Source organism: Mustela erminea, chromosome 6 (genome assembly GCF_009829155.1).
Source record: "Mustela erminea isolate mMusErm1 chromosome 6, mMusErm1.Pri, whole genome shotgun sequence".
Lineage (NCBI taxonomy): Eukaryota > Metazoa > Chordata > Mammalia > Carnivora > Mustelidae > Mustela > Mustela erminea.
The window spans coordinates 76,060,087-76,087,879 of NC_045619.1; the positions used below are offsets into that span (position 1 = coordinate 76,060,087).

The window sequence follows — 27,793 nt, forward strand, 5'->3', positions numbered from 1 at the left end:
AGGGTTTTAGAGGGGAGGCGGGTAAGAGGATGGGGTAAGCAGGTGATCCGTATTAAGGAGGGCATGTATTGCATGGAGCACTGGGTGTTATATGCAAACAATGAATCATGGAACAGTATCTCAAAAACTGATGATGTGCTCTATGGTGACTAACATAATAAAACAAAACAAAACAAAAACAAAAAACACTAGCTTCTCACTCTTAAGGCCTGCTTCACTTCTGATACTCCCTGGGTTCCTGGATTTCCATGTGGCTCACTGTTCTTTTTTTTTTTTTTTAAGATTTTATTTATTTATTAGAGAGAGAGAGAGATCACAAGTAGGCAGACAGGCAGGCAGAGAGAGAGGGGGAAGCAGGTTCCCTGCCGAGCAGAGAGCCTGATGCAGGGCTCGATCCCAGGAACTTAGATCATGACCTGAGCCAAAGGCAGAGGCTTAACCCACTGAGCCACCCAGGCTCTGTAGGAGTCCCTTGGCTCACTGTTCATGCTCTCATTTGTGGCATCTGGGAATTCTCCTCAAACTTAGCTGTGCATTAAACTTGTATTTGCATGTGTAGAACATGCGTATGGAGTGTATAAGGGCTGACAGGCAGGGGAGCAGGTTTTCCATCAACACAGTGTAGTACATTTTCTAAAAGTATGCTAAATGATTTTTTTTAAGATTTTATTTATTTGACAGAGATCACAAGTAGGCAGAGAGGCAGGCAGAGAGAGAGGGAAGCAGGTTTCCTGCTGAGCAGAGAGCCCGATGCAGGGCTCAATCCCAGGACCCTGGGATCATGACCAGAGCTGAAGGCAGAGGCTTTAACCCATTGAGCCACCCAGGTGCCCCCTAAATAATGTTTTAATGGGGTTTCCTTTTTTATATTTAAATTTGGTAAAGTACATATAACATAAAATTTAGCATCTTAATTCACCATTTTAAATTGGAAAGTTTAGTGGTGTAACGTATAATCACACTGATATGAGATGCCATCTCCAAAACCCCTTTCATTTTGCAGCTGAAACTCCATACCCATTAAACAACTCTCTATTCCCCACTTCCCCCAACCTGTGCCAGTGATCACTCTTCTGTCTTTATAAATTTGACTATTCTACGTACCTCATGTTAGTGGAGGCATGTGTTATTTGTTTTTTTGTGACTGGCTCATTTCACTTATCATCATGTCTTCAAACAAGATTCATCCATGTTGTAATATGTCCAGCATTTCCTTAAGTCTGAATAACATATCTATATCTATATATAGATCTATCTATCTATATCTATATCTATAGATATCTTTATCTATATCTATATATCTATATGTCTATACCACACTTTCTTTATCCTCACTTCTGTCAATTCACACTTGGGTTGCTTCCACCTTTTGGGTATTAGGAATAATGCTGCCATGACCATAGGCATTCAAATACTTCTTCAGGACCTAGACATCAAGTCTTTAGGATATATACTCAGAAATGAAATTGTCTGATGATATGTAATTCTGTTGTAAAATTCTGTGAAACCACCACACTCTCTCCCATAGTGGCTGCACCACCTTACATTTCCATCAACAGTGCACACAGTATCCAATTTCTCCACAATCACTGTTATAAATATATTGATAATAGTGACCACCTTAATGGGTATGAGATGGTGTCTCATTCTAATTTTGATTTGCATTTCCCTAACGATCAGTGAAATGCAGTTTTTCACGTGCTCGTATGCTTGTTGGCCAACTGTGCATCTTCTTTAGAGAACTGATTTTTAGAAAAAAACTTTCCACTGAAATTAAAAAGAAATAGATACTAGAATAGCATGCCAATTGACTTAATGTTTTTTTTTCCAATTTATTACAGTTGGTTATGTAAGCAAATACTTTTCATTACGTTGAGACAAAGTCAACATTTGATCTCCATCATGACTGGTATTACCATTCCACCTGGTGTCTTTTCAGGAAACAGCTATAGTGAGAAATCAGGGTATATGGCTCTGAATTTCCCCAAAACTTGACCCTGAAATATCTATTAACAGTATATCTCATATGTGAGTCCAAAATAATGGTAGATTTTGCCCTGAGAATTCTACTCCAAATAACTGTATAAAACCTATCAACCAACAAAAATACAGTGAATGCTAGTTTACCTATAAATGGAAAATCTGTTGTAGGGCATTTTTCATGGCAAACACATTCTGCCTTTTTTTTTTTTTTTTCACTTCTTTCTAACACAGATTGAAGCTCTCAACCACAGTGGCTAAGCTGGAGGAGGCCCGTTACTCAGCACAGAGAAGAGTGAGAAAAATTGTCTTTTTTTGAAGGGGAGTGGTAAAGAGTTTGAATTATCCTAAGAATATTCTACAAACGTAAAAGTTCTCTGTATATTTTGTTTAGTTCTTTGTGCTTTTCCCTAAGTATACCTCACTTTTCTCTAGCAGTGACTACACACTCAAGGAAAATGGTCTAAACATATAAATAAAATGTAAGAATAAGCTAACATAAAAAAGTAATAGACATTTCTATTAAAAGGTTGTAATATCTGTTATTTACAAACAGTAAGAACAAAATGTCTAATTTTACTGTCCCCTTATCATTAGTATACCTTTCTTTCTTTCTTTTTTTTTTTTTTAAATTTGACAGGGAGAGAGATCATAAGTAGACAGAGAAGCAGGCAGAGAGAGCAAAGCAGGCTCCCTGCTGAGCAGAAGCCCTATGCGGGGCTCGATCCCAGGACCCTGAGATCACAACCTGAGCTGAAGGCAGAGACTTAACCCACTGAGCCACCCAAGCGCCCCCTATAGCATACATTTCTAATATGTTTTTAAGTTAATTCTGTGAAGTACATAAAACTACATGTACAGACTCCATGACATATTCATAATTCTAGACAAGTAAACTTTCAGTTTTTATCTACTGAAAAAAAAGAACCATAAGCATTAAAACTGTAAAGCATTACATTCAGAAATATTTAATCAATTAACTCACTAATGAAGCTTTGCTGATGAAAATTATACACTGGTTGTTTTTAAAAGAAGCTCTTTCAAATTTTCACTTTAAGTATTTTATGTATGTATTTTATGTATTTTATGTATTTCTTTGTAATTGTATATTTATTTATTTTTAAGATTTTCTTTATTTATTTGACAGAGATCACAAGTAGGCAGAGAGGCAGGCAGAGAGAGAGGAGGAAGCAGACTCCCTGCCGAGCAGAAAGCCCAATGTGGGGCTCGATCCCAGGACACCAGGATCATGACCTGAGCCAAAGGCACTGAGCTACCCAGGTGCCCCTGTAATTGTATATTTAAAATGTTGTTTGGATTTTCGGTCAAAGACCCCATAATTTATTTCTAGTTCTTTGGAGTAATTCCCTAATAAAATGATTAGTGACAATAGCATAATGATTAATAATGTTACATTATACTTTACAGCTTCTAGGAGACACAAGTAATTAACAGATTTCATTGCCTTCATCAGTTCTATGAGGCAGACAGAATGAGAGATATTATTCCTTTCATGGGAATTTAGAATACATAAGAGTTTAAGGGCATATCAAATAATATTTACATATTTCCTGTGTCCATGGATATGAGTAGGAGTTTATAAATGTGGGGAATATTTATTCTATACAGTATTTCATTTATGTGCCTACTACAAACCAATGTAATCTGTCAGAAAGAGAAAAATTTATTGCTTCCTAGACTGGTTACATCTCAATGATCACCAAATTTAATCATTACTTTGCTTAGTTGTACTAAGCTCCTGGAATGTACTCAAAGAAAACAATAGTTGCATGAAAGAATTTAAAGTGGTATTAATTTATTTTGACTTGAAAATTTTCTTTTTCTTAAGTTTCTGAGTTTGAAAATTACCAGTTAATAGGCAATGGGAGAACTGCTTTGGAAATATGTAGGAACCTCTTTCTCAAGAGCTAACCTTCTATACTCTAGGACAGGATTGGGTCTGGATCTGAATTTCCTAAAAAGACTAGGCTTGAATGCTTTCTTCCTTAAGTTTGTGAAACATACAATTGCAATGTTTTGTGCCGCCTTTATCAGGTCATGCTGCAAAGTAATATAGCTGTGAAAAGCACTTTTAAAGAATTGCAGCCATTGATTATAAATGCACTCACTCTGTAAGTTTAAAAATAAAACTTACTCTTTTGCTTTGCAAAAGCTTATTATTTTGGTGTAGGTCCCAGTAGTTTATTTTTGCTTTTGTTCCCCTTGCTTGAGGAGACATACCCATAAATATTGCTAAGGCTGATGTCAGATTATGGTCTATGGTTTCTTCTAGTTATTTTATGGCTTCAGGTCTCATATTTAGGTCTTTAATCCATTTGGAGTTTATTTTTTGTGTGTGGCGTATGAAAGTGGTCCAGTTACATTCTTTTCCATGTAGCTGTCCAGTTTTCCCAACACCACTCAGTGAAGAGACTCCTTTCCCCACTGTACATTCTTGCCTCCGTTGTCATACATTAATCAACCATAAAAACATGGGGCTATTTCTGGACTCTATTATGTTCCACTGATCTATGTGTCTATTTTTGTGCCACACTGTTTTGATTACTACAGCTTTGTAATTATACCTTCCAACCTGGGATTGTGATAACTCCAGCTATGCTCGTTTTTCTCAAGATTGCTTTGACTCTTAGAAGTCTTTTGTGATTCCACATAAATTTTAGGATTATTTGTCTAGTTCTGTGAAAAATGCAACTGGTATTTTAATAGAGATTGCATTGAATCTGTAGATTGCTTTGGATAGTATGGACTGTTTAAAGACATTAATTCTTTCGATCTGTAAGCATAACATAACTTCCTTTTTGTCTATATCATCTTTGATTTATTTCATCATTGTCTCAGTTTTCAGAGTACAGGTCTTTCATCTCCTTGTTTAAAATTTATTTTAAGGTTTTTAATTTTTTGGGGCAACTGTAAATAGAACTGTTTTCCTTTCTTTCTACTACTTTGTTATTAGTGTATAAAAATGCAAGAGATTTCAGTATATTAATTTTGTATGATGCAACTTCACTGAATTCATTAATCAGTTTTAGTAGTTTTTTGGTGGAGAGTTTAGGGTTTCTATCTATAGTATCATGACACCTACAAATGATGGCAGTTTTCTTCCTCACCAATTTGGATGTCTTTTATTTCTTTTTCTTGTCTGACTGCTGCAATTAGGATTTCTAGTTCGGTGTTGAATAAAAGTAGTGAGAGTGAACATCCTTGTCTTGCTCCTGATCTTAGAAGAAAAGCTTTCAGTTTTCAACACTGAGTATGATGTTATCTCTGGGTTTTTCATATGTAGACTTTATTTAGTTTGAGGTATATTCCCTTTAAACCCACTTTGTCTAAAGTTTTTATCATGAACAAATGCACTTTGTCAATTTTTTTCCTGCATCTATTGAAATAATCATATGGCTTCTATCCTTCCTCTAGTTAATGTGATGTATCACAATGAATGGTTTAGAGCATTGAACTATGCTTGCGTCCTTGGGATAAAAGCTTTTCCATAGCAAAGGAAACCATCAACGAAGCAAAAAGGCAATCTAGTGAAAGGGGGCAGACATCTGCAAATGATACACCTGATAAAGGGTTAACATCCATGACACATAAAGAACTTACACAACTCAACACCAAAAACCAATCTGAAGTTAAAAACAAAAAAGGGACAAGTACCTACACAGACATTTTTTCCAAGAAGACATCCAGATGGCCGACAGACACATGAAAAGATGCTCAATATCAATAATCTTCAGGGAAATGCTAATCAAACCCACAATGAGATAGTACCTCACACCTGTGAGATGGCTAGTATGAAAAAAACAAGATATAGCAAGTACTGATGAAGATGTGGAGAAAAGGGAACCATCGTGCCCTGTTTGCAGGAACGGAAATTGGTGCAGCCCACTATGAAAAACATGGGAGTTTCCTCAAAAAACTGAAATAGTTGATCCAGTTATTCCTCTACAAGATAAGCACCCAAAGAAAACAAAAAACACTAATTTGAAAAGATAGATATATGCACCCATATGTTTACAGCAGCATTATTTACAATAGTCAAGATATGGAAGCAGCCTGAGTGTCCAAAATAGTTGATTGGATGAAGAAAGGGCATACACGCGACAATGGAATACTCCTCAGACATAAAAAAATGAGATCTTGCCATTTGTGACAACATGGATGGACCACATCGGTATTACACTAAGTGATCTCAGTCAGAGAAAGACAAATACCATATGATTTCACAAATGCAGAATCTAAAAACCAACAAATGAACAAACTAACAAAAAACCGATTCTTAAATACAGAGAACAAACTGGTGGTTGCCTGAGGGGAGGCTGGCCGATGGCTGAAGGAAATATGTGAATAGGATTAAAAGGTATAAACTTCAGTTATAAAATAAATCACACAGATGGAAGGTATAGCATAGGGAATATAATCAATAATAAAACAAGATCTCGTTCTGAAATTCTATTTTGTGTTCTTATGGTGTATAAGGGGTGACATACCTGCCCCAGGCTGCCTCATTTGTAGATGCTTTATTAACTGGAACACAGGAGGAGTCAATGACAGTTGATTTGTTCATCTTGTAGCAGAAACCACAATCTGGATCTAACATACATTCGTTACAGTAACTGTAAAATAAGAAGAGTTACATCATGTTAGAGACAACTGGTATTCTTCCACATTTTCCACAGTGCTTTGCAGGAAGCTTGGGGCCATGGCACTCATATTAGCCATAGCAAAGGCTGTGCTGAGCCTGCTGGGAGCTGGCAAGTCTCCCCTACCCGTCCCTCCCCTGGCTACAGCAACAGCAGAAGCTGCTCTGAGATGGAGGGAGGCTTGGATCTAAGACATTGGGTGTAAAAGACCCCAACCTGCCCCTCAGCAAATCAACATTTGCTTTTCTAAGCCACTGAGCTTTGTTATCAAAGCATGGACTGGCCTACTGTGACCCAGCAGAGTGGTTCCAAATTGTATCATAGCATTTATTTTTCTTAACTGTCTTCATCAAGCACCGTAGCTTTTGAAACTGGAAAATATACAATACATATTCTGAAATAGAAAATTTCAAAGAAAAATACTACACCTGAATAAAAAAGTTAAAAACAAAAACACCACCACTCCAATAATGGTCACTGTTAACATCTTGGTAGGACATCTGTATTATTAAATCTACACTGAGTATCAACTATATGCTATGTTTAGTTTAAATAAGTTGGCATAGGAAAAAAGGCTAACTTTTCTCTAAGTTAATTATATCTACTGGCTGGATCATAGAGTCATAATCAATTAATCATTGCTCAGATAACAGCAGTGTCCTAACTGCTGAAAACGCTAAAGAGGCGAAATCCTTTAGAGGGCAGGGTTTTCCAACTAAAGTCTACAAAGTACTTGTAAATGTGTTTTCTTGCTGTCAAACTCATTTGCCAGACAATTCTGGAGTACCTCAAACACGGCAGGGACACACACAGGGCACTGTAGACACTAAGATGAACAGAAAAATTCCCTGCTCTTGGGTAGATAAAAGGCAAGGACAGAAACAGATATACAAATAAATAATGGCAGTGTAATAGAAATTAATGTGAACTACTCTAAGGACAGAGGCCTGTTCATTTGCCTGTAAGAGCTGGGGATGGTTTGGGAGGAGATATTTGACACAGATCATAAAAGAAATTTACCAGGCAAAGAGGTAGAGGGCAGGGCATTTCAGAGGACTGTGCATTTGAAAAGTAAGGATCAGTCAGTACTGACCTATTATTGACTGTGTACAAGTAATTACACAACGGGGTGTGGGCGAGAAACAGGGTAAGTACTATGGCCAGGCATCCAAAAAAGAGGTGAATCCTCAAAATCAGAATACTTCTTTGATTAATTTAGCTAAATGGGAAAACACTGGCATTGTTCAAACACAAGATGATCATTTCAGCCTCCTTCTGTAAACTTTCTCTCTGCAAACAGCCATCCTTAATTTTAAATGAGACTTCAGACCCCTTGAGGCATAGCTTGGAGATACTGCGTATTCAGTTCCAGACCGCTGCAATGAAGCAACTATCACAATAAATGACTTTTTTGGTTTCCTGATGCATATAAAAGTCATGTTTACTCTATATTGTAGTCTACTGCAGGTGCAACAGCATTATATTAAAAAAAAACCCCAATGTACATATCTTAATTTAAAAATACTTGATTGCTAAAAAATGCTACCATCACCTGAACGCTCACCAAGTCATAATCACTGATCACAGATCACCCTAACAAACAGTAATGAAAAGTTTGAAATCTTGTGAGATTTACTAAAACATGACAGATACAAAGTGAGCAAATGCTACTGGAAAAATAGTGCTGACAGCCTTGCTTGATGTGCCGCTGCTGCAAAACTCCAATTCGTAAAAAAACACAATATTCTGTGAAATGCAGTAAAGCGAATCACAGCGAAATGAGGTATGCTTATACTGAAGGCAAAAGAGAGGCCTTCGACCTCCTACTGAAAGGTCCACATACTTCAGAGAGGTGATACAGCATTGTAAACATAAAAAGGTCCACACCCTTGATAAGCAAAATAACAGGACAGGAGGCGTTGGAAGTACTGAGGGCTTCTGGCTTTCACAACTAGACAGGGCTAACTTGGAAGGGAAGGGAATTCCTACAAGTACTCTGTTGGTTTCTTCCACCCACGTGAGACAGAATCTAACAGTCCTGATGTTTGGAGAAGGTCAACTCATCCAACTGTAGAGAAATGACTCTATTTCCTTAAAAATAAGTAATTCCTATAACAGGCCAAGAAAAGGTAATGATGAAGGCCAACAGTTACCAAGAACCTACACATGTGCACATCAAACATCATGAGGTGTCTTTGATAATGGTGATAATGGTTCCCTCTTCCATCACTCATTCATTCATTTGACTCTGACCACATCCTTCCGTGTTCTTCCAGTTTGATTATAAATGATCCCACCTCTAGATCGTTCCTGGTGATTCGTTCAGTTCAAGTATTTTCCACTTACTGTGTGCTACGCACTGTTCTGGGGTTGGGCCACATCAGTAAACAGAACAAACTCCCCGCCCTCATGGAGCTATCTGTTAGATCTCCTGGTGACTCTGGTTCCTTGACTCCTCTACTTGCTCCCTATTCATTAGCTTTTTACTTTCTTTAGTTCCATCCTTATCTAGTTTATGGACCACGGACTAGCATTTCAACAACCTAAATTTCCTTGCCCATTTATCTTTCATCTCACCCGATTTGCAAAAATCCTAGCCATATGTGGGCGTAAACACTTGCCTTTTCTATGCCTCCCCCACAGACCCAAACACAGCTGAGGAAATCACACAACAGGGCAGATCAGTAGTTCTCTCTAATACACTCCTACCAGCCTCCAAAGGATTCTCAATGGGCTGACATTACTAATAATTTTCTCTAGTCAACTCCATACATGGACTTTTCCAACCACATTATACAGGGACTGTTCTTCAAATCTCCAATGCCTTGTCCTTTTAGTCACTTCATATCCAGCTTCACCTCAAGTCCACCTTCACATAGAAAACAGATGGAAGTGGTATATATACTCTTCTTATACTCTTATTGCAAACACAGAAACAATCACACTTTCCTCTGCGCCAGTTACGAGAAATTGTTGTTGTTCTCTATCTGGGCTTTCATTCCATTCCATCTCCTTAGCCCATTTCAGACCCTTTTGATTACTGCTCCTTCTTTCTCTTACATGTCTACTGTGTTAAGGTGGAAGATTAGCTTTTTGATTTGATATCTTTCTGCCTTTTTGCTGTAGGAAGTTATAGCTATGAATTTCCCTCTGAACACTGCTATACTTCCATACCATATTTGGAAGGTTTGGACTTCATTTTCATTCATCTCAAAGGATTTTCTAATTTTCCTTGTGACTCCTTTGACCCCCCTGGATTGAGAAGTGTTATTTAATTTTCATATATTCATGAGTTTCTCAAAATTTTTTGTTAGTGATTTCCAATTTCACTCCATTGTTAGTGGAAAACACATTCTTAGTATAATTTCAGACCATTTAAAATTTATTGAGGCTTGTTCTGTGACCTGGCATATTATCTATCCTGGAGGATGCTCCTTGCACACTGAAGGAGTGTATATTCTATTGGTAGTGGAGTATTCTTGAAATGTCTGTTAGATCTGGATGGTTTGTAGTCACTACACTAATTTGGGGGGGTGTTTTAGATTCTCTTTCTTCTTTTTTTAAAATTTAAATTTTAGTTTACATACTATGCAATATTGTTTTCAGGAGTAGAATTCAGTAATTCATCTCTACGTACAACACCGAATGCTTATCACAAGTGCCTCCTTAATACCCATCACTCACCTAGCCTATATACTTCACCCACCTCCCTCCATCAACCCTTAGTTTGTTCCCTATTTGTAATAATCTCTCATGGTTTGTTTCCCTCCTCTCCCCCCCATATGTTCATCAATTTTCTTTCTTTTTTAAAAAATATAATTTATTTATTTATTTACTTACTTACTTAGCACAAACAGGAAGGGCAGAGGGAGAAAGAGAATCTCAAGAAGACATCGCACTCATCATGGAGCAAGGCCCCATCCCAGGACCCATGAGATCATGACCTGAGCCGAAACCAAGAATTGGATGCTTAACATACTGCACCCCCTCTATTTTATTTCTTAAGTTCCACATGAGTGAGATCATATGGTTATTTGTCTTTCTCTGATTTATTTCACTTAGCATAATACATTCTAGTTCCATCCACATCATTGTGAATGGTAAGATTTCATTCTTCCTGATGGCTGAGTAATATTCCATTACATATATATGTATGTATGTGTATGTATGTATATGTGTATACATATATGTATATATCTGTGTATATATACATATATGTATGTGTGTGTGTGTGTGTGTATTTACAAATACACACACACACAAACACAACATCTCCACATGTTTATCCATTCATCAGTAGATGCACATTAGGGCTCTCTCCACAGTTTGGCTATTGTTGATAATGAAACATTGTGGTGCATGTACTCCTCTGAATCCATATTTTTGTATTCTTTCGGTAAATTCCTAGTAGTGAAATTACTGGATCAAAAGGTAGTTCTATTTTTAACTTTTTTTTTTTTTTAAATTTATCAGAGAGAGAGGGGGGGAGAGAGTGAGCACAGGCAGACAGAATGGCAGGCAGAGGCAGAGGGAGAAGCAGGCTCCCTGCTGAGCAAGGAGCCCGATGTGGGACTCGATCCCAGGACGCTGGGATCATGACCTGAGCCGAAGGCAGCCGCTTAACCAACTGAGCCACCCAGGCGTCCCTATTTTTAACTTTTTGGGGAACGTCCATACTGTTTTCCACAGTGGCTATACAAATCTGCATTCTTACCAACAGTGTAAGAGGGTTCCCCTTTCTCCTAATCCTCACCAATATCTGTTTCCTGTATTGTTAATTTTAGCCATTCTGACAGGTGGAAGCTGGTCCCTCATCATGGTTTTGATTTATATTTCCCTGATGATGAGTGATGTTGAGCATCATTTCACGTGTCTGTTAGCCATCTGGATGTCTTCTTTGGAAAAGTGTCTATTCATGTGTTTTGCCCATTTCTTAATTGATTTGTTTTTTGGGCTTGAGTTTGATAAGTTCTTTATAGATTTTGGAAACTAATCCTTTATCTGATATGGTGTTTGCAAATATGTTCTTCCATTCCATAGGCTGCCTTTTAGTTTTGTTTGATTGTTTTCTTCTTTGAGCAGAAGCTTTTTATCTTGATTTAATCCCAAGAGCTCAGTTTTGCTTTTGTTTCCCTTGCCTGTGGTAATGTGTCTAGTAAGAAGATGCTATGGCTGAGGTTAAAGAAGTTATTGCCTCTGTTTTCCTCTAGGATTCTGATGGCTTCACTGTCTCACATTTAGGACTTTCATCCATTTTGAATTTATTTTTGTGTGTGGTGTAAGAAAGTGGTTCAGTTTCATTCTTCTGCATGCTGCTGTCCAGTTTTCCCAACACCATTTGTTGAAGAGACTTATCTTTTTTCCATTGGATATTCTTTCCCCCTTTGTCAAAGATTAGTTGACCTTATAGTTACACTAATACACTAATCTTAAAGCACCCTAGCCTCCTGTTTTCTAATAATCTGTGCAGTTCCACTTAACTTTGTCACATCCTGGAAATTGTCATAATCTAGGACAGGGGTCAGCAAACTATAGCCCTTGAGACAAATCCAACCACCATCTGCTTTTGCAAATAAAGTTTTACAGGAACACAGCCATGCCCATTTGTTTACTTACTATGATGGCTCTCAAGCTTCAACAACAAAGCCAAGAAGTTTTAACAGGATCCATATGTCCTGCAAAGCCACAAATACTTACTATCTAATTCTTTACAGGAAGTTTGTTGATCCCTTATCTAGAACACATACTCTGATCCCATATGCAAATTTCTCATTCCTTCCCTTCCAGCTCAGTTCCTTACTCACTAGGACAACTGCTTTTCTACCTCAGAGATCTTTCACATCCTTTCTTCTTGATCTTTCAGGCACTCCATGGTGTTTCATCCTTCTCTGTCAAATTTTCATGGGGAAATCTCCTTAACAACTCTCATAAGACCCTCCAAATCTTTATATTTTGGTACTTCTATAGGTCACCTACAAACTTTTATTTTCAACACTTTCCAACCATCTTTCTTCTTTTCTTTCTGTATCTAGGTTGCTCTGTACTGGTGGAGAATGAACACAACCAGGCATACTGATAAAAGTACACATTCACAGTATTCAACCGCAGCTGGGTTCTCACTGCTAATCAGGGCACGTTTACCTGTCCCTGGTCAGTGCCTTTACCCAACCCACACCTGATATCCCAAACACCCACAACTTTTCTCTAACCCAATCCTATCTCCCCCACCTGCACATGGAAGATGGCATTGTCTTGCTTGTGGTGAAAACTGAAGGGACTGGGTAGGAACATTCTCAGCTTTAAACTCAGACACGAACAAAGATCTCAGTAGCCAGGTCTATCATCAGCTCTTTTCTTCCAAGCTTTGCAAAAGGTCTTCCCTCCACCAGGGCTTTTAATCTCAACCCCTCTGGTCTTTACCTGCACCAACACCTTGTCCCATTGATTATTTCTTCTACACTTTCCAACCTCTCCTAGAATATACCATAGAAAATGTGTAGGCTCAAGCCTTTCCCTTATTGAAAAAACTTGATAAGCTGTCCTCCTGCTACTCCATACTTGTCCTCCATACTGGTTCATGTGGGTCACTCAGTAAAAAGAGGCCAAGTAGAAAACAGTATTCCATTTCTTTGCCACCACAGAGAGTCATTTGGACTAACAGTCACTCAGGCTTCCAGAAGCTAGATAAAATTTCCTACCACATTTTTAAAAAGATTTTTATTTATTTATTTGATAGACAGAGATTACAAGTAGGCAGAGAGGCAGGCAGAGAGAGAGAGGGAAGCAGGTGCTTCGCTGAGCAGAGAGCTCAATGCGGGTCTCAATCCCAGGACCCTGAGATCATGACCCAAGCTGAAGGCAGAGGCCTAACCTACACTGAGCCACCCAGGCGCCCCCTCCTACCACATACTCGGACTGAAATTCTTTCCATCATATAGACTATCTTATGGCAAAATTCTCCCAAATGTAACAATATTTCTAACTTCAACTTGACATTTAGAAGGTAACACAAAACTTTAAATATCCTGGGGAATCTGCTAATTGACCTTTTACAGAGAGCATGTATCATAGCTGTGGCTCTAACAAATGGCATGAAAATGAGTAACATCTAGAAATGGCTATTCTTTATTCATGATTTACTGTTAAGACTTTCTTGAACATGACCTGATGAATTTATGTCACGTTTTATACATATAAAGGTTGAGAACTTAAATATAGTGGCACTAGATCAATGCTCATAAGGATATTCTAAGCACAGATGAAAACATTTTTGTGTGAAAGCAAATTGCCAAATTAGGCCCCATTTATCTTCTCTCACACTGTGACCTGGGGTGAGTTCTAAATTCCGGACTTCAAGTTTTCCATTTCAAGAGCACATGATCTCTAAGCAACTACCCAGGTGCAAGGTTCTACATGAAGGGGGAAAAAAAAGGGAAGAAAGAAAAAGAAATACATATATGCTAACTCTTAATTCTCACAAGCTTCAACAGTTTAAAACATATTACAATGCTGTGATATCTCACAAATATTTACTCTTGCATGCTGATTTCAAGGGCAGAAATTATAAGTGTGTTCTATTTTAAGAAACTAAATTTATAAAAGAAATGGATTAAAAAGGTCTTTATAAAAGGATTGCTGAATGAAACAAAATGAGGATACCTACCTATTGATAAAAAATATTTTAAATTTCAGACAAATCAGTATGTAGTACAGTTGATGGAGATAGCCCTCCTCCTGTGTGTGTATGTAACTCTAGTGTTCTTTATTGACTGGTTTGCAAAACTGCCTGGGAGGCCTATCCCAAGGAAGAAGACCATGTTTATTAACTGTTATCTGTGACACCCCATTACAGGCTGGTTCCTTAAAATATGTTTATGGAATGAATCAAAGCATGGCAGCTCCATAAACCAAGGCATTACTGTAGGCTCATTAGCCTGTTCTGCCCATTTACAGAAAGTAATTTTGGTGGGTATGTGGGTTGAAGTGAATATCTGAGTCATTTTTTGAATGCAACAGAAAGGTCAATCTGATTCCAGAGGGTTCCTTAATCTGAGCTCAGTTTTTAAATTGTGAGAGGCTACCATGGACAATTTGCACACACTCAGTCCACAACCCAAATGAAACTGGTTAATAATTTTGATAGCTCACTTTCAGAAACACCAGCTAGAAGGGCTACGTTCCTTGAAGCCTGAAGAAAAGAAAGCCACAGAAGAGAGGGCCCTCTTTTAAATCTCATCCTGTGAAATCTCTTAGCAACAGGACATTATGATATTTAGAGAGAATTTGTGGTAAATATGTGTACCTAGAATTCAAGCTATTGTTTACGACTGTGGATATTTTCACTTGGGGATGATGTTGCTCTTCTAGAAATTGCTAGGGAAAGTGAATGCAGAGCATACTAGATACTCTAACAGAGGGGAAAATATATAGCCTAAGTAATCATTACAATTAGAACCAAACGGTTCATTTCTTGCTAGTTGAAGAGAAGGAAGATTTAAGTTTCCAATCTCTGACCTTTCTAGAAAGGGAGAAAAAGAGTGTTCACGTATTTAGAAAACTGGTCCTGAAACTTGAAAATGTTTCCAATTAAAGTAAAAAAGAGCAGAATAAGAGGCAGCTTCGTGTCTAAGGGGGAGAAGGGACAGTCTATTTTCATTTAATCAATTGTTTACATGTTTCACATGGTGCCAGGGACTTAACCGAAGGTGCCCTCTTCTCTCTCCTCAGCAAATCTTTAAAAAATTGATTTGGGTTAATTTAGAACATTTTTAGTTTCTGTTCTGTGAAGTGGAGTGTGAACTCAGCCCTCTAGAAAATGGTCCATTTGTTTTTAAGTATGTGTCATTAAACCCAATGAGATGGAGCATTAGGAACAGTGTCTGGTCTGAAAATGCCTCTCTCTGGCAGGGCCCAGCTGGCAGACAACCCGCGGTGGCAAAGGCGGCCGGGAGGGTGAGCCGCCAGCTCAGGCCCACTTCCATCCTCTGCGAGGAACCGTGTTCACGCGCTCGTTCCTCACGCATGAATTTCGCACCCCACTTTGTGCAATAATGTCACTCCATGTCCTGTGATAGCTACTCTAAACTTCCCCCACCACCCCCTCCTCACTAACTGTCCTGCTGCTTTCAGCAGGTGACTTGGAACCAAATCAGCCAGAGCCCATCCCTCGGGGGCTGGGAGTGGGTGGTTTGTGAGGACAACAGCCGGCCTTGTGTAGCCCTCTGCAGGACTGGGTCTCTCGGTGAGTACTACAAACAGAACTCAGGGACACCTGCCTTCTTTCTTGGCCAGCGTGTAGATGTCAGGTAACCCCTCTCCCTTATCTGGACTGTGTAAGTAGGGAACTTGCGAGAATTTTTTAAAAAAAGATTTTACTTATTTATTTGACACAGAAAGACACAGCGAGCATGGGAACACAAGCAGGGGGAGTGGGAGAGGCAGAAACAGTCTTCCTGCGGAGCAGGAAGCCCAATGTGGGGCTCTATCCCAGGGGCTCTATCCCAGGACCCCAGGATCATGACCTGAGCCCATGGCAGACGCTTAATGACTGAGCCACCCAGGTGCCTGGAACTTGTGAGAATTTAAAAAAACAAAATTCTGGGACAGTTTAAGTAATTGCTTGGAAATTATTTTAAAAATCTGGAGAGCTACTGGCACTGACTTCATGAAGTGAGTCGTGCCTCACCACTCCAGGGAAGCTGCTCTGCAGTTGCCAGGGGTGGTCTCATTGTTAACTCTGGGCACTTTTCTAATCTCAATGTATTGTTCTGTCATACACTTTCCTACAATGTTTCCCTTGTTCCTGGCACTTCCCTACCCCTTAACACTACTCCCTTTATGTTTCTTCCTTTCCTCAGACTGCTGCTTCCTAGTCTTCTCCTTCTCCTCTTGATCATTTCTGCTTTGCTTCTGTTCTTGGCAGTACTCCTTCACTCTGTATATTTTGCTGGCAAGCATCACCCTTATGTGACCTTTACTATCACCAACATGCCATGACCTGTTTCTCCAGTTTGCTTTCCTTCCCTAAGTGCCAGGCCTGTACTTCCAACTGCCCAATTTTCTGGATGTTTCATAAGTACCTCAAACTCAACACCCATAGACCTCAGTCATTGGGTTTCCTGTCAAACCTACTTTTCTTTTGTGTTTCACAACTTAAAACCCCGAGTGTGATCCAGAACGCCCACACTTACATAGCCATAAGTCCCTCAAGTCTGTCCCCAAAGTGTGTGTAGTTCCTCTGTGCCCCTTCCTTACCACCTCTCATCCCCGTGCTTCCAACTGTCTTCTAACATGTCCTCCTGCCCCCAGACAAGGTCCCCTCCATTTTCTCTACTGCCTTAAATCTCACCTGATCAGATCTCTCTCCTATTTACACCCTGCAGTAGTGTCCCGCTGTCTGTGTGATGAAGATCAAATTCCTTACTATGGCACAATCCACCCCTCTTATTGTGGCAATCTTTTCTTGCTCTTTCTCCCCAGGTGCTTTGGGCTCTAGCCCATCCGTATGAACTGCAGGAGTCGGGGGGGAGGACATGTTCTTAGCCTTTTCCCTATTGTTTTCTCTGTCTGGACTATTACTTTCCACCTTTATTTTCCCACACTTTTCCTTCAAGACTCACATTTGGCATCACCTCCTCTGTAAAACTTCTGGACCCTAGCAAAATTAGATATGTCACTATGCTGTCAGAGGCTCACAAAAGTCTATGATAAGTCTATGATATGTTCGCCCTCTCTTACTGCACTGTGACCTTCTCAAGGGAGAGAGATTGGTCTTGCACATCTTTTATTCCTCGTGATTTACATTTTACCTGACATACAAGTATTCAAGAGATATCTGCTGAGTAAGTAAAGTGAAGAATGAATGTCACTTACACTGACAACAGATTTCTAGTTCTCTCTGCAGTTCTGTTACACAGGTTACACCTTGCTCCCTCTATGTTGGTCCATGAGATCACAGGATCAAGGCTTGAAACAAGCTGTGAACTTTTCCTTACAATTAATTCATGGCTCTTTGATCAAATCCATACACAAATGGATTATGGACCATAGTTTTATCTCCAGATACCTGGAATGTAGTCCAATTTCTCATCTCTTCCCCTTAGAAAGTGAGGCTAAGAATACAATGGATTCCTGAGCTGGATGCAAAAGATTCACAGCAGTGAGGCTGGCAGACTAAAACCAATCATGAGCTCTTGGTCTTTGGTATACTATTAAGGGGGGGTGAATTTAACCTATTTCTCAGAGCAGGTCTCTTTCCTTCCATTCCTTCTGTTGCTTTTTAATTTCTAATTTCTTGTAACTGTCTAATTTGTTATGAATTCTTGGACTAGTTCTCCCATTCTATCTCAGAAAATTTCACAATAAACTCTCTAAAGGGGAGGTAAAGAGAGCTCTGTCAAGCCTGTCTCTTTCAACAGGGCTAAGTATTTCCTATTATACTATATGAACCTTTGGTTAACATACTTAAAGACACAAATCTCAACTTCAACTCTGCAAATACAAAATGGAACGTATGTGCATATGTTTGTATATGTACATGTGTGTATTTAGGTAAATAAATGTGAATATTACATAAACAAACATATCCATTTCTATGCAATTTTTTCAGGTAATAAATTGAGAGTAAGTACACAGTTTTATCTGTTACTTTAACATCTTTGCCATTTGAAAACACTTTTATTTGAGCCTATTTTATGTCTTTGTGGCTGTATTTGTATAAATACTGATGTGTCCCTAAAAAGTTCTATAACACACACTCCTGTTATGCATTTCCCTAGGCACACCTACGTGATAGGAGCTGCTGATTTCTGCATAGTGCTCCTAGCACTACCTCTTTTATTTATTGAGAACTTGCTGATATTTCAAGGCATAGGGTGGGTAGAGAGATCCTCCTGAATGTCACAATTGGATCACAGTGACAACTATAAGAACATTACACTGAGGGATACTTTCTTTGATTAGCATTGTACTATTTTTAAATATAATGGTAAATTCTTAATAGTGAGCACCTCATAAATATCTTTCCATTCACAGAAACCATAATCATAAATATTGCCTCTTCTGAAACTTTTTGAAATTAGAAAATAAAAGTTTAAAAGCAAGTCAGGTTATCCCTTTCAGAAGACATAACATTCTTTGATTTGTCTTTCTGCCGCTTCATTACAGGTGTATAGAAATGCAACAGATTTTTCTACACTGATCTGTATCCTGCTACTCAAAGCAATCTACATATTCAAAGCAAGCCCTATCAAAATACTACCAGCATTTTTCACATACCTAGAACAAAAAATCCTTAAATTTGTATGGAACCACAAAAGACCCCAAATAGCCAAAGCAGTCTTAGAAAGGTAAAGGAAAGCTGGAAGCATCACTATTCCAGACGTCAAGCTCTATTACACAGCTGTCATCACCAAGACAGTATGGTACTGGCACAAAAACAAACACAGAGATCAATGGAATAGAATAAAAAACCCAGAAATGGACCCTCAAGTATATGGTGAACTAATTTTTGATGATGTAGGAAAGAATATCCAGTGTAAAAAAGACAGTCTCTTCAATAACAGTGTTGGGAAAACTGGACAGCAACATGCAAAAGAACAAAACTGGACCACTTCCTTACACTGCATACAAAAAAAAATTCCAAAATGGATGAGGGACCTAAATGTGAGACAGCAAACCATCAAAATCCTAGAAAAGAATACAGGTAGCAACCTCTCCAACACTGGCCTTACCAACTTCTTAACAGATAAGTCTCCAGAGGCAAGGGAAAAAAAGTAAAAATGAACTGCTGGGACTTTGTTATGATAAAAATATTCTGCATAGCAAAGGAAGCAATCAACAAAACTAAAAGGCAACCACTGGAATGGGAGAAGCTATTTGCTAATAACATATCTGATAAAGGGTTAGTTTCTAAAATCTATAAAGACTTTATCAAACTCAACACCCAAAAAACCAATAATCCAATTAAGAAATGGGCAAAAACACATGAACAGACACTTTTCTGAAGAAGACATCCAGATAGCTAACAGACATATGAAATGATGCTCAACATCACTCATCATCAGAGAAATACAAATTAAAACCACCATAGATACCACCTCACACCTGTCAGAATGGCTAAAATTAACAACACAGGAAATGACAGATGTTGGTGAGGATGTGGAGAAAGGGGAATCCTCTTGAACTGTTGGTGAGAATGCAAACTTGTGCAGCCACAGTGGAACACAGTATGGAGGTTCCTCAGAAAGTTAAAAATAGGACTATCCCACAATCCAGCAATTGCACTGGATACAAAAATACAGATTCTAAGGGGGACATGCACCGTGATATATATAGCAGCATTATCAACAATAGTTAAACTACAGAGACAGCCCAAATGTCCACTGACAGAGGAATGCATAAAGAAGATGTGGTATATGTGTGTGACACACACAATATATATATAATGGAATATTACTCAGCTATCAAAAAGAAAAAAATCTTGCCATTTGAAAAAAATGTGGATGGAGCCAGAGGGTATTATGCTACGTGAAATAAGTCACTCAGAGAAAGACAAATACCATATGATTTCCTCATATGTGGAATTTAAGAAACAAAACAAACGAGCAGAAGAAAACAAGAGAGAGAAAGAGAAACCAAGAAACAAACTCTTAACTGGGAAATGTTTGTATATGTACATGTGTGTATTTAGGTAAATAAATGTGTATATTACATAAACAAACATATCCACCTGAAACTGTACACCTGAAACTAATATAACACTGTATATTAACAATACTGGAATTAAAAAAAATAAAATTAATTTTAAAAAGAAAAGAGTATATATTCTGTAGATTTTAGATGAAATGTTCTCTATCTATCTATTAAGTCAGTCTGGTCTAACCTGTTGTTTAAAGTCAGTGTTTCCTTATTAATTTTCTGTCTGGATAATCTATCCATTGATGTAAGTGGGATATTAAAGTCCCCTAATATTAGTGTATTATTATCAATTTCTCCCTTTATGTCTGCTAATTATTTGTGTTATCTATTTAGGTGCTCCTATGTTAGGTGCATAATGACAAATATTATATCTTCTTAGATTAATCCTTTTATTACTATATACTGCCCTTCATTTTTCTTATAGTCCTTGTTTTAAAGTCTGTTTTGTCTAATACGAGTATTGATACTTCAGCTTCCTTTCCATTTCCACATGCATGGGATATTCTTTTTTCAGCCCTTCACTTTCAGTCTGTGTCTTAAGATCTGAACTGAGTCTCTCACAGGCGACATATAAATGTATGTTGTTTTGGGGTTGTTCTTTCTTTTGTTTTGTTTTTTAAATCCATTCAGCCACTCTATGTCTTCTGACTGGAGCATTTAGTCCAATTTACATTTAAAATAAATTGTTGACAGGTATGTACTTACTGCCATTTTGTTGTTTTCTGGTTGTTTTTTGTTATTCTTCTTTGTTCCTTTCCTTGTTCCTTGCTTTCTATCTCTGTGGGTTTTGTTGTTGTTGTTTTTAATTGTTATGTTTGGACTCCTCTCTCTTCACTTTTTGTATATCTAGTGTAGGTTTATCTTTGTTGTTACCATGAGATTAATTCACACACACACACACACACACACACACCAATCTATTTTAAGCGGATAGTTGTGCAACTTCAAATGCGCTCTAAAAGCACTAACTCTCGATCTCAGGGTCGTAAGTTCAAGACCCACAATGGGTGCAGAGTCTACTTTAAAAAAGTAAAATAAAAGCACTACACTTCTACCCTCCCCCACCACATTTTATGTTTTTGATGTCAAATTTTAGATCTTTTATTTTGTGTATCAATTATTTATTGGAGTTACAGCTGATTTTATTATTTTTGTCTTTTAATCTTAATTCTAGCTTTTTAAGTGACTAATCCACTGCTTTCACTATATATTGGCCTTTATCAGTGAGACTCCTCTTTCATACATTTTCTTATTTCTAGTTACGTCCTTTTCTCTTCCACTTAAAGAAAATGCTTTAACATTTTCTGTAAGGCTGGTTTAGTGGTGATAAACTCCTTTAGATTTTACTTGTCTGAAAAATTCTCTCCTTCAATTCTGAATGATAACCTTGTTGGTAGAATATTCTTGGTTTTGAGTTTTTTCCTTTCAGTACTTTAAATATATCCTGCTACTTCCTCTGGCCTACAAAGTTCCTGCTGAAATCTCAGCTGATAGCTTATAGCATTTTCCCTGTATGTGATTATTTTTCTTTTTCACCCATTAATATTCTCTAACTTTTGCCATTTTAATTATAATATTTTTGGTGTGAATCTCTTTGGGTTCACCTTATTTGGGACTCTCTGGAATTCCTGAACCTGGATGTCTGTTTCCTTCTCAGGTTAGGTTCAGCCATTATTTCTTCATATAAATTTTCTGCCCCTTTCTCTTCTCCTTCAGGGACTCCTATAATATGAATGCTACTGTGCTTGATGTTGTCCCAGAAGTCCTTTAATCTATCCTACTTTTTAAATTTTTTTTTTTTTGTGTGTGTGTGTGTGTGGTGTTTTGAATGGGTAATTTCCATTGTTCTGTCTTCCAGATCCCTGATCCATTCTTCTATATCATCTTAACTGCTATTGATTCCCTCTAGTGTATTTTTCATTTATTTTATTCTTCAGCTTTGATTGGTTCTTATATTTTCTAATACTTTATTGAAATTGTCACTTTGCTTTTCCAAAGTTTGGTAAGCATCTTTGTGACTAGTACTTTGAACTCTTTGTCAGGTATATTACTTATTCCCATTTCATTACAGTTTTTCCCCTCCCCTGGGGTTTTACCTTGTTCTTTTGTTTGGAACACATTCCTCTGTTTCCTCATTTTCTTTGACTTTCTGTGTTTCTATGAGGGAGAACAGCTCCTCTTCCAGTCTTGGAAAATGTCTGGTGTAGTAGTGTCCTCTGTGTAGACTATATATAGTCTGGTAGCTTTGGCAGGCTGACTGGAGCTCAAATGAGCAAGAGCTGGGTATCCTGGGAGATGTCATGTTGGGAATGCCTTGATGACAAGGGGAACCGGAGGGGGGTAGGGTATCCTGGGATACACTGCACCAGAGATGCCTTGATGGGATAGCTGGGACTGCAGTAGGTAGGGTGGGTCCTGAAGTATGCCATCTGGGGCCACCTTGGTGGGATGGCTGGATCAAGTGAAGGCCAGGGGGCATGCCAAAGTATACCATAAAATGACTGCCTTGGCGGGATGATGAGCTGGTATGGGGCTCTGGACCCTTCTCCTGCAAGCTCTTCAAGGTGGAAGGGAAATATAAAAAACAGCTCTCACCAGCACCTGCAACCCAGGAGAAAGTTCCAGCACTTCCCCATCCATGTGGTGAATGCCTTATGGTTACTACATAGATTTTCTTCACTTATAGTCTAAGAACCTTTAAACCATTATTTTTCATATTTGTTTTTTGCTGTGCTCCAAGGCAGGTTAAGTGTGCACATGGGCCATTTAGTAATAGTCCTCCCTGTTACAGTTTGTAGTGTTGGGGTAGAGTTCCTGTTGTTACTGTGTCTTCATCTCTCCTTAATTTCTTCATATGGTCCCTCTATCATTTTTTGTGCAGAAGCTGTTCAATCATCCCTGAGTTTTTCAGAAGGAATTGTTCTACATGTAGTTGTAGATTTGGTGTGTCCATAGAGGAGGGGAGTTCAAGGTCTTCCTATCCTATCATCTTGGACTGACTTCCAACAATGCTGGTTTTTCTTTTTCTTTTTTTAAAAGATTTTATTTATATAATTGCCAGAGAGAGAGATCACAAGTAAGCAGAGAGGCCGGCAGAGAGAGAGAGAGGGAAACAGGCTCCCTGCCAAGCACAGAGCCCAATGTGGGGCTCGATCTCAGGACCCTGAGATCATGACCTGAGCCGAAGGCAGAGGCTTAACTCACTGAGCCACCCAGGCACCCCATGGTTTTTCATATACAATTAAAAAAATTCAGACTTTTAAAATCAAAAAGAAAAATTAAACCAACATACTTGACAAATAGCTACAAATCATTTCTAGATTACATGTTTAGAAAAGGAAATCAATTTTTATTCTGAATGAACTTTTATTAAGTATCAGAAAATGAAATTGCAGTATATAGTATCTGCATTCTTTGTGAATGCATGATAAAACTGACTTTAATTTTTTTTACAAACACAGAAAAATAGGTTGTTTTATACTGAGCACTTAGTTTTTTGTTGTTGTTGTTTTTTTAATCTATCTGTGGAAACACTTTTCAGAACTTTATCTCTTTTGGGGACACATTTTTGTTCATTTGTTTGCTTTGATAATTGATGGTTCAACATTTTTTTTTTTTAAGATTTTATTTATTTATTTGACAGAGAGAGATCACAAGTAGGCAGAGAGGCAGGCAGAGAGAGAGAGAGAGGAGGAAACAGGCTCCCTGCTGAGCAGAGAGCCCGATGCGGGACTCGATCCCAGGACCCTGAGACCATGACTTGAGCCCAAGGCAGCGGCTTAACCCACTGAGCCACCCAGGCGCCCCTGATGGTTCAACATTTAAATCCTGCCTGACTTATCTTCTTTGTACACCAAGATACAAACATGGTAACTAAGTTTGTTTTATATTTTTCATCAACCATTGCAACACCTGGCACTATGCTTATCATACTGTCAGTGCTTCACACAGGGACAACAAAATCAAAAGGATAAATATATTTTGGCTTATACGGATTTGCTTATCAGTTCTTCCATGGTTATTTGGGAGCACCTTTTTATTTTATAGGAAATGATATGTTTGAATGTCAAGGACAATATGAGTTTTGCAAACAATCAGCTCCCGGAGCCCTAGAATGATGTCTGATTTGAAAGCTGTGCTGTATGACCGAGATGAAATGAGATAGCCCGGAAGTCATCTCCCTGGATATCATCATGTCTTCTGATGTCTGCAACTCCATTTAGGGTAGAGCCTGTCACAATGACAGAATTTCACAAAATTATAAAGAATGGAAGTGTGATGTAACCCACAGTTGTCAGTAAAGTGATGTTGAGGGTAAGGGGTAAAAATACTAATATCAGCACACAATGATTCTTATTAAGAAAAATATTCAGGTTCTCTTGTGTAATTCATCTCCATAACTAGATGAAGAAAGAAGGAAAAGAACAGCTTTCAGGGTCTTCATTTTCTTATCTGAGTGTACAGATACAGTCTAAATTGCTAAAGGGTATTTCTTTGTAAGTGTATCTCATCTATATTTCCTTCTCAATTACTTTTTCCATATTCATCTATTTGTATAACAGGAGCTTAAAAACAATGAAACACCCAAACAGACAAAATAAAAACTACAATTTAACTTGGTTCGGAGATATTTAAAACTTGGTAGTTCAGATTATTCTTCTGCTCTAAGGGAACCCAGGGTGGTAAATTGTTTTGACCATAAAAAATTATTCACTTTCCAAAGTGAACTTTCCAGACACCCTCTCTGGGCAGAAACATTCCACTGCTTAATTGGTAAATTTCAGATTGAAGAAAGTAATGGTGAAGAGCTGTGTTCTTAAAACCCAGTTCTAGTAGACATTAAGCCATATGATCTTCTAACATTCACTAAATTCTTTAAGCCTCAGTGTCACTGAGAAATGACAAATAATAATAGCATCTGCCTCCATTTTGCTAAAAGAAAAGAGATTCCATGTAAAGCTCTTAACACAGTGGTCAGCACAATGACAACTACATAGTAAACAGTAGCTGCCATGATTATTGCTTTTGGATATTTTTTCAATATTTTATTTATTTGACAGAGATCACAAGTAGGCAGAGAGGCAGAGGAGAGAGAGGAGGAAACAGGCTCCCTGCTGAGCAGAGAGCCTGATGCGGAACTCGATCCCAAGACCCTGGGATCATGACCTGAGCTGTGGCAGAGGCTTTAACCCGCTGAGCCACCCAGGCGCCCCTCTAATCACTCATTTTGAACAAACATTTCACTGGCTATTTCACTGGCTTATGAGGCCAAAGAAATAAAACAAATGAGAGATTTTAATTTACTTTCTCTCTTGCAAAGGTGGAGTTAAATTACTGAAGAGGGCCATATTTCTTGACACTTGCAAAGTTGACCTTAAGATTTCTAATCATTATAAAGAGAACTAAACCACGAAAATGGATGGAGTCCTATTTGGTTAATTAACTCACCCTTTCTGCTGTCAAACAGAACTACTCATACATATGATGTCTCTCTCTACTGTTATATCAAAAACTGCTAGTAGTCTATCCCTATATCCACTCTGTTTCCTCCTTTGTAAGAGAATCTGATTTTTAAAAAAGATTTTATTTATTTATTTGAAAGTGAGAGAGAAATAAGAGTAGGAACACAAGCAGGGGCAGTGGCAGAGGGAGAAACAGGCTTCCTGCTGAGCAGGGAGCCCAGTGTGGGGCTCGATCCCGGGACACTGGAATCAGGACCTGAGCCGAAGGCAGACACTTAACGACTGAGCCACCCAGGTGCCCCAAGAATCTGATTCTTAACTGGGAACACTGTGGTCCCCCTTCCTCTTCCAACTACTGAATAAAAGAATACATTTCCCAGCCTCCATTACAAATAGAGATGGCCAGGGACTAATTCTGGCCTGTGAGAAATACTATGTAGGACTTTCATGAAGATTTCAAAGGGAGCTGATTCAGCTGGAAAGCATTATTCCATCTACATTTTCTCCTTCTGGCCTACTTCAGACATGATGGTGGAGCTCCTGCAGCCATCCTAAATCATCCTTGTGAACTTGTGAAGAATACTTTTATAGGTAAAGTGAAAAGACAGGAATCTGGATCCCTGATGATACTAGATCTAGTACATTTTCTCCAAACTCCCTACATTTGAATATATTTTACACAAGAGTGAAAGAAACTTCTCTCTTGTTTAAGCCAGTTATTTTGGGTTCTTCTGTTTTTATATATAGCCAAATACAATTCCCAATGTTAGAAGAGTATTTTTTCAGTGCTTAAATGTAAATTTTTACTCACTTCTAAATATATTCTGAAATATCAGCTTCTGCTCAAGCACCAACATCTCTTAAACACGTGAAACCTGAGTATGGGTTCAAAGTGTAAATGAAAGCCAACCTAAGATATTGCCAACTCCTGACAAGGGGCTTTGTATCCTTAAGAGCTGGTTTAATAACTGGTAACTGGTTAGTGTTCAGTAATGTAGGCCAAATGAAAGCAAAGTGTGGGGAAGAATGTGTGTGTGTGCATATGACTGCAAATTGGTAATGCTGATTTCCCCTGGCCCCTCAATTAATGTCTAATGCTGAGTAGGGCATTTAGGAAGCAAGCTGATTCTTTCCAAGCTACTCAAACGTTACAAAGGGTGACCTAAACAGTCTCAGAGTTGATGCCTCACTCAGTTAATCTCACCTACCTAAGAATGGCTGAGGTGCCATGGCTGGGCACGGCACTTACATGTGAGGTTTGAACTTGGTAATGATGATGATGGTGAGGGCTCTAGCTTGTCAAGGTTATTTTTCTTTGTGATTCTGTTTTTTTGAGGTGTTCGTGACTATCTGTCTTACCTCAGCACTTCTCTGATTGAGGTGGCAAATTGTTCCTTTGTGACTCTTCCTTACAGGGTAAACGAGCAGTTGAGCTTCTTTTTTTAGCGCTTCAATTTCTGTTGCTCCAATTTCTCTCTGACAGGATAATTACTAAGTTTGTCTCTCTTGGAGTTTCAGAGTCATGTTTATTTGAGTTTCATTTATGGGTAAATTTATTAGCTTTTTCTCATATACATTCAATTTGTTGCTTTCTGTCTTTTAAGACTTTAATCTTCAAAGATCTTGTAGATTTTAAACTACTTTTGGAATTAATTCGCCATTCCCTTCTTTTTGTCTTCCCGGATAGATTTCAAGGCTCTGTTGATTTTTGGGAGAAAAGAGTCTCTCAGAGGAGTATTTTTTTCTTCTCTTTTTATTATTAGCATATATGATTTTACTTTACTCTTGCAGTTTAAAATCTTTAGATACCTGTGTCTTTCCATAACTTCCTCGATAACTCAGTTCAAACTGAGTTTATCAGAACAAAACAGATGAGTGCTGAAAGCCAAAGGCAGGCATCTAATCAAATGAAAAGGAAGGATGTTATCAGTATATATCCAGGCTTGAAGAACAGTTGTAGGGTACTACAAAGAATTCGTTTCAGAACCTTCA

The 27,793-nt window shown here is 38.3% G+C and overlaps 1 protein-coding gene across 2 annotated transcripts in view; it reads right to left on the reverse strand.

Annotated features, from left to right (window-relative positions):
* SLC2A13 (solute carrier family 2 member 13) overlaps positions 1–27,793 on the reverse strand; it is a 363,699-nt gene that overhangs the window by 62,007 nt on the left and 273,899 nt on the right. For both annotated transcript variants that reach the window (XM_032347765.1, XM_032347764.1), the window contains one exon: positions 6,489–6,614. In XM_032347765.1, coding sequence (XP_032203656.1) covers positions 6,489–6,614 — 126 coding nt within the window. The remainder of the gene's footprint in view (positions 1–6,488; positions 6,615–27,793) is intronic.